At 40.5% G+C, this 16350-nt stretch overlaps 1 protein-coding gene across 3 annotated transcripts in view; it reads right to left on the bottom strand.

Moving 5' to 3' along the window:
- Positions 1–16350, bottom strand: part of dpf3 (double PHD fingers 3) — a 53264-nt gene that overhangs the window by 7794 nt on the left and 29120 nt on the right. For 2 of the 3 annotated variants that reach the window (XR_009203586.1, XM_058379643.1), the window contains exons 4-7: positions 3823–3950; positions 3238–3333; positions 2599–2671; positions 1616–1657 (exon numbers count right to left, since the gene is read on the bottom strand). Coding sequence is in view for 2 of the 3 variants with exons in the window: in XM_058379643.1 (XP_058235626.1) it covers positions 1616–1657; positions 2599–2671; positions 3238–3333; positions 3823–3950 (339 nt within the window). In the remaining variant the exon portion in view is untranslated. The remainder of the gene's footprint in view (positions 1–1615; positions 1658–2598; positions 2672–3237; positions 3334–3822; positions 3951–16350) is intronic. The other variant, XM_058379644.1, reaches the window with a different exon arrangement.

The following is a 16350-nucleotide window of genomic DNA, read 5'->3' as shown; positions in this document are numbered from 1 at the left end:
ACATCATTTAAATATCAAGTTAGATGTGAAAAATTAGCCAGAGATGTGCAGTAGTATGGTATCTACAGTATTAGTAACTGCATCATAAAACTGACATAATGCCTTAAGACTGTCCTTACATTGTCTAGCTATAAGACTGACACACACTGAGTAGTCTCACTAAAGTAACACTGCCCTGCCATAAGACTGACATAACACTGGCTAGCCATAAGGCTGACATAACACTACATAGCCATAAGACTGACATAACACTAAATAGCCATAAGACTGACATAACACTACGCAGCCATAAGACTGACATAACACTGTCTAGCTAAAAGACTGACATAACACTGTCTAGCTAAACAACTGACATAACACTGTCTAGCTAAACAACTGACATAACACTGTCTAGCTAAACAACTGACATAACACTGTCTAGCTAAACAACTGACATAACACTGTCTAGCTAAAAGACTGACATAACACTGTCTAGCCATAAGACTGACGTAACACTACATACCCATAAGACTGACATACCACTAAATAGCCATAAGACTGACATAACACTGTCTAGCTAAAAGACTGACATAACACTGTCTAGCTAAAAGACTGACATAACACTCTAGCTAAACAACTGACATAACACTGCATAGCCATAAGACTAACATAACACTAAATAGCCATAAGACTGACAACACTGCCCAGCCATAGAACTGACTGTCTACACATAAAATTGATGAAGCACTGCCTAGCCATAAGACTGACGTAACATTGCCTAGCAATAAGACCGACATAAGACACTGCCTAGACATAAGACTGACGTAACATTGCCTAGCCATAAGAGTTATGTAACACTGCCTTAGCCAAAAGACTGACATAAGACTGTCTAGCCATGAGACTGATGTAACACTGACTAGCAATAAGACAGACATAAGACACTGCCTAGTTATAAGACTGACGTAATACTGTCTAGCCATAAGACCGACATAAGACACTGCTTAGGCATAAGACTGACGTAACATTGTCTAGCCATAAGAGTTATGTAACACTGACTAGCAATAAGACCGACATAAGACACTGCCTAGCCATAAGACTGATGTAACATTGGCTAGCTATAAGACTGACTCTCTCACATTAGACAAGCCCTGGTTGCTAGGAAACTAGCTACAATTTGGTTTATAATAATTGTAAATAAATCTGGTAAAGAGCATTGCAAGATATTACATAATTATAAGTAACATAGCTAACTTTAGGCTAATTTTAATGTATCTTGCATAAACCAGTAACCAAGCTCAGTGGCATGCTAGCTACCTACTGAACTATTTGTATTTCCACTCAGATAAATATTTGTAAGTAAATATCGGATGATTATTAGCTTGAATTCTGTAGTAAATGGGTGGTTTTGTTTGCTACATCAGCTAAGCTCCACGTTAGCGCTCACTAAAATCGTACAAAATGGAAAACAGAAGGTGAGACAACATGAAAAAGTCAAAACAGTTCATGTGTGTTAGCACATTCAGAGCTAGATCTGCATTAGCATTCAGTAAAGCTATTAGCATACAAGAAACAGCACTCTTAGCCATGCACGCGAGATTTTAGCATGCAGGTAAACTACGGCTAATTGGTTGTGTACCTGAGTCAGCACTTTTTGAGTTATGCTTTAATTTGTATCTGTCTGGAAAAAGGGAAAAAAACAGAGCAGGAGGAGAGAGAAAAATAAAAAACTGTTTCATTCAAAGATGTGTTTTTATTTTTATTTATTTATCAGGAAGTCACATGCTCTCGAGGATAACGTCCATGCTGAAACGAAGCAAAACACACACACACACACACAGCCTGAAGCATCACAGCCTTTATAATGAAGCAGACATGAAACAATATTAATACGAAATTTTTACTTTTTATATGATAAATAAATTTCCTGAAGTCTGACAGAGCAGGAACAGAAAGGAAATGAAGGAAGATGGAAGAGACTAAGGTAAAAATAGGAAGTATGGAAGGAAGGATAGAATAAGAAGTAAGGGAGGATAAATTAAGGAGGTAAGGAATGGATAGAATAGGAGGTAAGGGGATAGGGATAGAAGAGGAAGGAAATACAGAATACAAGTTGAATAAAAGGGAGGGAGGGAGGGAGGGAGGGAGGGAGGGAGGAAAGGAAGGAAGGAAGGAAGGAAGGAAGGAAGGAAGGAAGGAAGGACAAATTAGGAAGGACTGAAAAAAAAGAAGGGAGGAAAGAAGGAAGGAAGGAGAGAGGGAGGAAGTGACGAACAGACGGAAGAAAGGACAGACGAACGAAAGGAAGGAAGGAAGGAAGGAAGGAAGGACAAATTAGGAAGGACTGAAAAAAGGAAGAAGGGAGGGAGGAAAGGAAGGAAGTAAGAAAGGAAGAAAAGAGAGAGGAAGGGAGGGAAGGAGAAAGAAGAAGGAAAGTGAGAAAGACAACTATAAATTAAGTGAGGGAGAAAAAGAACATTAGAAAGAAAGAAAGAAAGAAAGGGAAAGTAAAGGAGGAGAAAATTAACTGAATTGAATTAGTAAATGTGTAAGTGTGTGTGTGTGTATGTGTGTGTGCGTGTGTGTGTGTGTATGTGTTGTGATGTGGTGATCAGCTCTTACTGTCACACACGTAGGGTTTGTCCTGATCGTCCCCCGTCACTGTCTCCGTCTTCCTACGGCTTGAACCTCGACCCTGAACAACACACACACACACACACACACACACAAACACACACACACACACACACAAACACACACACACACACACACACAAACACACACTCACACACACACACACACACACACACATGAAAGTTCCATGAAACAATAGAAACTGAATAAAATGACACCATGATATGCAGATGATTTCACTTTCACTCTTTAACATGCTACATTAAATTTTAAAATAGAAGTGTCCACTTTATTAGGAACACCCTACTCATTTATAGAATCTAATCAGCCAATCATGTAGAGGCTGGACGAGGCACCAACTCATCTTTAATTAATTAATCTTCACATCAAACTGAAGAATGAAGAAAAAGTCGGATCTCTGTGACTAGCGTAGATGATGGATGATGGTATCAGATGGGCTGGTTTCAAAAATTCCAGAAACTGCTCCAGCTCCAGCAATTTATTTAAAAAAAATAAATAAATGAATAAAATTTATAAAGTCAATCAAATTTACTAATCACTCCATCAGCTGCTCTGTCATAGCCCCCCCGTGTGAGTTCATGCTCTCAGGTGTCTGTCGTCACTCACCCTGCCTTTATTTCTCTGTTTCCTCTTCGGCGTCTCCACTTCGAACTCATCGTCGTCATGGAAACCGTCTCCATTTTCCTCAGCCTCCAGCACCCTCTGCAGGAGGAGGGGAAAGTTATTTTATTCCACTTTAATTCCCAGGTCCTTATAACACCCCTGACATCATTTATCACTTTAATTACTTCATAAAATACATTTATAATAATTATTTTAACACATTTATTAAGTGCAAGGAATTCCAGAAGATTCTCTGTTTTTTTATTATTATTATTATTAATTAATTTATTTATTTATCATTTTGATTTATTTTCATGTGACAATTTCTGCGGGATTTAAACATAAAATGAGAAAGAAATCTTAAGTGGTTTAGTTGCAGCATCATAAAGTAACTACAATTATTAGTTTTGAAATAATTAATTAATTAATAATTTAATTAATAAATAATTAATAATTTATTTTAAAAAGGTAAATATAATATGGGCCTAAAAATATAGTGCAGTATAACACTGTAAATGTTTTACATGTGTGTTTATTTAAACGTGTGTGTGTGTGTGTAGGTATGTGTGTGTGTGTGTGTGTGTTTACCTGAATCTCCAGCAGGGTTTCTTCTTCCTTGGAGCTGCTGCTTCTTTTGTCCAAAAGAGTGTCTCCTCTAATCAGAGCCTCCAGAGCCATGGCCTCGGCTGGGGGAGTCTCTCTCTTCAGCTCGGCTTCTGAGAGCGAGAGAAAGAGAGAGAGAGAGGTCAGTAAAGCAAAGTAAAGCAATAAACAGTACAAATATAGATATGAAGATGACAGATCTGAAAAAGAAGGAAGGGAAGGAAGTAGAATAGATGAAAGGAGGAAGGATACAAATGAAGGACACTAAAAGAAAATAAGCAATAAAGAACAGCATAGTGAGTAAAGAAAAGGAAAGAAATCTAGAATACAAGTAGGAATATAAATGGGGAAGGAAGGAAGGAAGGAAGGAAGGAGGGGAAAGAAGGAAAAAAAGAAAGACGAGGAAGCAGAAGTAAAAGAAAATCAAAAAGAATATATGAAAATCAAGAAAAATAAAAAGAAAGAAAATAAAAGGATGTAAAGAAGAAGAGGAGGAAGAAGAAAGGAAGAGAAAAAAGACATTAAGAAGAGAGACAGGTGAAGAAAACAAAAAAGGAAGAAAGGAAAAAACTAAGAAAAGAAGGGGTTAAAAAGAAGGTAAGAAAGACATGAAGAGAATAAAGGTGTGTGTTTGTGTGTGTGTGTGTGTGTGTATGTGTGTGTGTGTGTGTGGTTATTGATGATCAGGCTCTTTGTCTCACATGCACCTGTGTTAAATACATTTATTCTGTTCATCATCTGTCAGGACTCATGAAAGGAAAAAAGCCTCCAGGTGCTAAAGATAAAAGAAAAGAGAGAGAGAGAGAGAGAGAGCTGTGACCTTTGCCCTCCTGTCCTGTGCTTTGTTCTCTGCAGATGTGAACATCAGAGCGCTGCATCTTTTTTGTGAACGTTTCCTCTTCATCATTTAGTCATGTTTGTGTCTCATGGTCTGTCAGTGTGACGCTGATCACATCCTCTTACCTCACAACCTGATCATCATCACCCAGCCAAGACAGCAGATAATCAAGTCTGAACTCTTCACTGAGCTCAATTCCAGGTTCTCATGGTTCTACCACCTGGGGTAGAAGATGGTATCACAGGTGTAATGTAGAAGTGAGGTTATGAAGCAGGGCTTTTGCCCCGGGGTAGATGAAACTCTGCTCTGAAGCAGGATCAGCTGGGTTCACTAGGACCCAGGGGAGATCTTTCATAATAGAGTTAAAGAATGTTGAAAGAATGCAGGTTACGCCATCTTGGGTACATCCTGTACAGTAAATATATTATACATATACACTATATACTTTTATATACTACTACCTTTATTTATTTATTATTTATTTTGCACTATTGGTTGTATCCTGCCTTGATGCCCGATGACGCCTGAGATAGACAGGCTCCCCGTGACACGGGGATAGATCGGATAAGCGGTACAGACAATGAAATGAACTATTGGTTATCTCTGATCTGTGGTGTAAGTCCAGTCCACAACACCGGCTTTTCCCATTAGTCTGATTCCTGTTCCTGGGGATTACAGGACGCTGGGGGACGTGTTACTGGCTCTCCTCCAGGATCAGGGTAAACTTCTCTAATGTTCTTCCCAGGATACAGGAACATGAGGAATGTAACGGGGAATGTAACGTTTTCCCCGTCTGAGCTTAGTGCTGACTCTCTGATCACAAACACACACTGATCACAAACACACACTGATCACAAACACACACTGATCACAAACACACACACTGATCACAAACACACACTGATCACAAACACACACACTGATCACAAACACACACACACTGATCACAAACACACACTGATCACAAACACACACTGATCACAAACACACACTGATCACAAACATACACTGATCACAAACACACACACTGATCACAAACACACACTGATCACAAACACACACTGATCACAAACACACACTGATCACAAACACACACTGATCACAAACACACACACTGATCACAAACACACACTGATCACAAACACACACTGATCACAAACACACACTGATCACAAACACACACAGATCACAAACACACACTGATCACAAACACACACTGATCACAAACACACACACTGATCACAAACACACACTGATCACAAACACACACACTGATCACAAACACACACACACTGATCACAAACACACACTGATCACAAACACACACTGATCACAAACACACACACTGATCACAAACACACACACTGATCACAAACACACACTGATCACAAACACACACTGATCACAAACACACACACTGATCACAAACACACACTGATCACAAACACACACACTGATCACAAACACACACTGATCACAAACACACACACTGATCACAAACACACACTGATCACAAACACACACTGATCACAAACACACACACTGATCACAAACACACACTGATCACAAACACACACACTGATCACAAACACACACACACTGATCACAAACACACACTGATCACAAACACACACTGATCACAAACACACACACTGATCACAAACACACACACTGATCACAACACACACACACACTGATCACAAACACACACTGATCACAAACACACACACTGATCACAAACACACACTGATCACAAACACACACACTGATCACAAACACACACACTGATCACAAACACACACTGATCACAAACACACACTGATCACAAACACACACACTGATCACAAACACACACTGATCACAAACACACACTGATCACAAACACACACACTGATCACAAACACACACTGATCACAAACACACACTGATCACAAACACACACACTGATCACAAACACACACTGATCACAAACACACACACTGATCACAAACACACACTGATCACAAACACACACACTGATCACAAACACACACTGATCACAAACACACACACTGATCACAAACACACACTGATCACAAACACACACACTGATCACAAACACACACACTGATCACAAACACACACACTAATCACAAACACACACACTGATCACAAACATACACTGATCACAAACACACTGATCACAACACACTGATCACAAACACACACTGATCACAAACACACACTGATCACAACCACACACTGATCACAAACACACCCTGATCACAAACACACACTGATCACAAACACACACACTGATCACAAACACACACTGATCACAACACTGATCACAACACACACTGATCACAAACATACACACTGATCACAAACACACACTGATCACAAACACACACACTGATCACAAACACACACTGATCACAAACACACACACTGATCACAAACACACACTGATCACAAACACACACTGATCACAAACACACACTGATCACAAACACACACTGATCACAAACACACACACTGATCACAAACACACACTGATCACAAACACACACACTGATCACAAACACACACTGATCACAAACACACACACTGATCACAAACACACACACTGATCACAAACACACACTGATCACAAACACACACACTGATCACAAACACACACACTGATCACAAACACACACACTGATCACAAACACACACACTGATCACAAACACACACACTGATCACAAACACACACTGATCACAAACACACACACTGATCACAAACACACACTGATCACAAACACACACACTGATCACAAACACACACTGATCACAAACACACACACTGATCACAAACACACACTGATCACAAACACACACTGATCACAAACACACACACTGATCACAAACACACACTGATCACAAACACACACACTGATCACAAACACACACACTGATCACAAACACACACTGATCACAAACACACACACTGATCACAAACACACACACTGATCACAAAACACACACTGATCACAAACACACACACTGATCACAAACACACACACTGATCACAAACACACACACTGATCACAAACACACACACTGATCACAAACACACACTGATCACAAACACACACACTGATCACAAACACACACACTGATCACAAACACACACACTGATCACAAACACACACTGATCACAAACACACACACTGATCACAAACACACACACTGATCACAAACACACACACTGATCACAAACACACACTGATCACAAACACACACACTGATCACAAACACACATACTGATCACAAACACACACACTGATCACAAACACACACACTGATCACAAACACACACACTGATCACAAACACACACACTGATCACAAACACACACACTGATCACAAACACACACTGATCACAAACACACACACTGATCACAAACACACACACTGATCACAAACACACACTGATCACAAACACACACACTGATCACAAACACACACACTGATCACAAACACACACACTGATCACAAACACACACACTGATCACAAACACACACACTGATCACAAACACACACTGATCACAAACACACACACTGATCACAAACACACACACTGATCACAAACACACACACTGATCACAAACACACACACTGATCACAAACACACACTGATCACAAACACACACACTGATCACAAACACACACACTGATCACAAACACACACACTGATCACAAACACACACACTGATCACAAACACACACACTGATCACAAACACACACACTGATCACAAACACACACTGATCACAAACACACACTGATCACAAACACACACACTGATCACAAACACACACTGATCACAAACACACACACTGATCACAAACACACACTGATCACAAACACACACACTGATCACAAACACACACACTGATCACAAACACACACACTGATCACAAACACACACTGATCACAAACACACACACTGATCACAAACACACACTGATCACAAACACACACACTGATCACAAACACACACACTGATCACAAACACACACACTGATCACAAACACACACTGATCACAAACACACACACTGATCACAAACACACACACTGATCACAAACACACACTGATCACAAACACACACACTGATCACAAACACACACACTGATCACAAACACACACTGATCACAAACACACACTGATCACAAACACACACACTGATCACAAACACACACTGATCACAAACACACACACTGATCACAAACACACACACTGATCACAAACACACACTGATCACAAACACACACACTGATCACAAACACACACACTGATCACAAACACACACACTGATCACAAACACACACTGATCACAAACACACACACTGATCACAAACACACACACTGATCACAAACACACACTGATCACAAACACACACACTGATCACAAACACACACTGATCACAAACACACACACTGATCACAAACACACACTGATCACAAACACACACTGATCACAAACACACACACTGATCACAAACACACACACTGATCACAAACACACACACTGATCACAAACACACACACTGATCACAAACACACACACTGATCACAAACACACACTGATCACAAACACACACACTGATCACAAACACACACACTGATCACAAACACACACACTGATCACAAACACACACTGATCACAAACACACACTGATCACAAACACACACACTGATCACAAACACACACTGATCACAAACACACACACTGATCACAAACACACACACTGATCACAAACACACACACTGATCACAAACACACACTGATCACAAACACACACACTGATCACAAACACACACACTGATCACAAACACACACACTGATCACAAACACACACACTGATCACAAACACACACTGATCACAAACACACACACACTGATCACAAACACACACACTGATCACAAACACACACTGATCACAAACACACACACTGATCACAAACACACACACTGATCACAAACACACACTGATCACAAACACACACACTGATCACAAACACACACACTGATCACAAACACACACACTGATCACAAACACACACTGATCACAAACACACACACTGATCACAAACACACACTGATCACAAACACACACACTGATCACAAACACACACACTGATCACAAACACACACACTGATCACAAACACACACACTGATCACAAACACACACACTGATCACAAACACACACACTGATCACAAACACACACACTGATCACAAACACACACACTGATCACAAACACACACACTGATCACAAACACACACACTGATCACAAACACACACACTGATCACAAACACACACTGATCACAAACACACACTGATCACAAACACACACACTGATCACAAACACACACACTGATCACAAACACACACACTGATCACAAACACACACTGATCACAAACACACACACTGATCACAAACACACACTGATCACAAACACACACACTGATCACAAACACACACTGATCACAAACACACACACTGATCACAAACACACACTGATCACAAACACACACACTGATCACAAACACACACTGATCACAAACACACACACTGATCACAAACACACACACTGATCACAAACACACACTACTGATCACAAACACACACACTGATCACAAACACACACTGATCACAAACACACACACTGATCACAAACACACACACTGATCACAAACACACACACTGATCACAAACACACACTGATCACAAACACACACACTGATCACAAACACACACTGATCACAAACACACACTGATCACAAACACACACACTGATCACAAACACACACACTGATCACAAACACACATACTGATCACAAACACACACTGATCACAAACACACACACTGATCACAAACATACACACTGATCACAAACACACACACTGATCACAAACACACACTGACCACAAACACACACTGATCACAAACACACACTGATCACAAACACACACTGATCACAAACACACACTGATCACAAACACACACTGATCACAAACACACACACTGATCACAAACACACACTGATCACAAACACACACTGATCACAAACACACACACTGATCACAAACACACATACTGATCACAAACACACACTGATCACAAACACACACACTGATCACAAACATACACACTGATCACAAACACACACACTGATCACAAACACACATACTGATCACAAACATACACACTGATCACAAACACACACTGATCACAAACACACATACTGATCACAAACACACACTGATCACAAACACACACTGATCACAAACACACATACTGATCACAAACACACACTGATCACAAACACACACACTGTTCACAAACATACACACTGATCACAAACACACACACTGATCACAAACACACACTGATCACAAACACACACTGATCACAAACACACACTGATCACAAACACACACACTGATCACAAACACACACTGATCACAAACACACACACTGATCACAAACACACACTGATCACAAACACACACTGATCACAAACACACACTGATCACAAACACACACTGATCACAAACACACACACTGATCACAAACACACACTGATCACAAACACACACTGATCACAAACACACACACTGATCACAAACACACACTGATCACAAACACACACTGATCACAAACACACACACTGATCACAAACACACACACTGATCACAAACACACACACTGATCACAAACACACACTGATCACAAACACACACACTGATCACAAACACACACTGATCACAAACACACACTGATCACAAACACACACTGATCACAAACACACACACTGATCACAAACACACACTGATCACAAACACACACTGATCACAAACACACACACTGATCACAAACACACACACTGATCACAAACACACACTGATCACAAACACACACACTGATCACAAACACACACTGATCACAAACACACACTGATCACAAACACACACTGATCACAAACACACACACTGATCACAAACACACACTGATCACAAACACACACTGATCACAAACACACACACTGATCACAAACACACACACTGATCACAAACACACACTGATCACAAACACACACACTGATCACAAACACACACTGATCACAAACACACACACTGATCACAAACACACACTGATCACAAACACACACTGATCACAAACACACACACTGATCACAAACACACACTGATCACAAACATACACTGATCACAAACACACACACTGATCACAAACACACACTGATCACAAACACACACTGATCACAAACACACACACTGATCACAAACACACACACTGATCACAAACACACACTGATCACAAACACACACTGATCACAAACACACACACTGATCACAAACACACACTGATCACAAACACACACTGATCACAAACACACACTGATCACAAACACACACACTGATCACAAACACACACTGATCACAAACACACACACTGATCACAAACACACACTGATCACAAACACACACTGATCACAAACACACACTGATCACAAACACACACTGATCACAAACACACACTGATCACAAACACACACTGATCACAAACACACACTGATCACAAACACACACACTGATCACAAACACACACTGATCACAAACACACACTGATCACAAACACACACTGATCACAAACACACACACTGATCACAAACACACACTGATCACAAACACACACACTGATCACAAACACACACTGATCACAAACACACACTGATCACAAACACTGATCAGAACACACACTGATCACAAACACACACTGATCACAAACACACACTGATCACAAACACACACTGATCACAAACACACACACTGATCACAAACACACACTGATCACAAACACACACACTGATCACAAACACACACTGATCACAAACACACACTGATCACAAACACACACTGATCACAAACACACACACTGATCACAAACACACACTGATCACAAACACACACACTGATCACAAACACACACTGATCACAAACACACACACTGATCACAAACACACACTGATCACAAACACACACTGATCACAAACACACACTGATCACAAACACACACACTGATCACAAACACACACTGATCACAAACACACACTGATCACAAACACACACACTGATCACAAACACACACTGATCACAAACACACACTGATCACAAACACACACACTGATCACAAACACACACTGATCACAAACACACACTGATCACAAACACACACACTGATCACAAACACACACACTGATCACAAACACACACTGATCACAAACACACACACTGATCACAAACACACACTGATCACAAACACACACTGATCACAAACACACACACTGATCACAAACACACACTGATCACAAACACACACACTGATCACAAACACACACACTGATCAGAACACACACTGATCACAAACACACACTGATCACAAACACTGATCAGAACACACACTGATCACAAACACACACTGATCACAAACATACACACTGATCACAAACACACACTGATCACAAACACACACACTGATCACAAACACACACACTGATCACAAACACACACACTGATCACAAACACACACTGATCACAAACACACACACTGATCACAAACACACACACTGATCACAAACACACACTGATCACAAACACACACACTGATCACAAACACACACACTGATCACAAACACACACTGATCACAAACACACACACTGATCACAAACACACACACTGATCACAAACACACACTGATCACAAACACACACACTGATCACAAACACACACTGATCACAAACACACACTGATCACAAACACACACACTGATCACAAACACACACTGATCACAAACACACACTGATCACAAACACACACACTGATCACAAACACACACTGATCACAAACACACACACTGATCACAAACACACATACTGATCACAAACACACACTGATCACAAACACACACACTGATCACAAACACACACACTGATCACAAACACACACTGATCACAAACACACACACTGATCACAAACACACACTGATCACAAACACACACTGATCACAAACACACACTGATCACAAACACACACTGATCACAAACACACACTGATCACAAACACACACACTGATCACAAACACACACACTGATCACAAACACACATACTGATCACAAACACACACTGATCACAAACACACACTGATCACAAACACACACTGATCACAAACACACACACTGATCACAAACACACACTGATCACAAACACACACTGATCACAAACACACACTGATCACAAACACACACACTGATCACAAACACACACTGATCACAAACACACACTGATCACAAACACACACTGATCACAAACACACACACTGATCACAAACACACATACTGATCACAAACACACACTGATCACAAACACACACTGATCACAAACACACACTGATCACAAACATACACTGATCACAAACACACACACTGATCACAAACACACACACTGATCAGAACACACACTGATCACAAACACACACTGATCACAAACACTGATCAGAACACACACTGATCACAAACACACACTGATCACAAACACACACACTGATCAGAACACACACTGATCACAAACACACACACTGATCACAAACACACACTGATCACAAACACACACTGATCACAAACACACACACTGATCACAAACACACACTGATCACAAACACACACTGATCACAAACACACACACTGATCACAAACACACACTGATCACAAACACACACTGATCACAAACACACACTGATCACAAACACACACTGATCACAAACACACACTGATCACAAACACACACACTGATCACAAACACACACACTGATCACAAACACACACTGATCACAAACACTGATCAGAACACACACTGATCACAAACACACACTGATCACAAACACACACACTGATCACAAACACACACTGATCACAAACACACACTGATCACAAACACACACTGATCACAAACACACACACTGATCACAAACACACACTGATCACAAACACACACTGATCACAAACACACACTGATCACAAACACACACACTGATCACAAACACACACACTGATCACAAACACACACTGATCACAAACACACACTGATCACAAACACACACACTGATCACAAACACACACTGATCACAAACACACACACTGATCACAAACACACACTGATCACAAACACACACACTGATCACAAACACACACACTGATCACAAACACACACACTGATCACAAACACACACTGATCACAAACACACACACTGATCACAAACACACACACTGATCACAAACACACACTGATCACAAACACACACACTGATCACAAACATACACTGATCACAAACACACACTGATCACAAACACACACACTGATCACAAACACACACTGATCACAAACACTGATCACAAACACACACTGATCACAAACACACACTGATCACAAACACACACACTGATCACAAACACACACTGATCACAAACACACACACTGATCACAAACACACATACTGATCACAAACACACACTGATCACAAACACACACACTGATCACAAACACACACTGATCACAAACACACACTGATCACAAACACACACACTGATCACAAACACACACTGATCACAAACACTGATCACAAACACACACTGATCACAAACACACACTGATCACAAACACACACACTGATCACAAACACACACTGATCACAAACACACACACTGATCACAAACACACACTGATCACAAACACACACACTGATCACAAACACACACTGATCACAAACACTGATCACAAACACACACTGATCACAAACACACACTGATCACAAACACACACACTGATCACAAACACACACTGATCACAAACACACACTGATCACAAACACACACACTGATCACAAACACACACTGATCACAAACACACACTGATCACAAACACACTGATCACAAACATACACTGATCACAAACACACACACTGATCACAAACACACACTGATCACAAACACACTGATCACAAACATACACTGATCACAAACATACACTGATCACAAACACACACACTGATCACAAACACACACTGATCACAAACACACACACTGATCACAAACACACACTGATCACAAACACACACACTGATCACAAACACTGATCACAAACACACACTGATCACAAACACACACTGATCACAAACACACACACTGATCACAAACATACACTGATCACAAACACACACTGATCACAAACACACACTGATCACAAACACACACTGATCACAAACACACACTGATCACAAACACACACACTGATCACAAACACACACACTGATCACAAACACACACTGATCACAAACACACACACTGATCACAAACACACACTGATCACAAACACACACTGATCACAAACACACACACTGATCACAAACACACACACTGATCACAAACACACACACTGATCACAAACACACACACTGATCACAAACACACACTGATCACAAACACACACACTGATCACAAACACACACACTGATCACAAACACACACTGATCACAAACACACACTGATCACAAACACACACACT

Source organism: Hemibagrus wyckioides, linkage group LG25, assembly GCF_019097595.1.
Source record: "Hemibagrus wyckioides isolate EC202008001 linkage group LG25, SWU_Hwy_1.0, whole genome shotgun sequence".
Classification (NCBI taxonomy): Eukaryota; Metazoa; Chordata; class Actinopteri; order Siluriformes; family Bagridae; genus Hemibagrus; species Hemibagrus wyckioides.
Note: the sequence above shows the minus strand (reverse complement) of the source record. Positions and strands in the feature narration are given on the sequence as shown.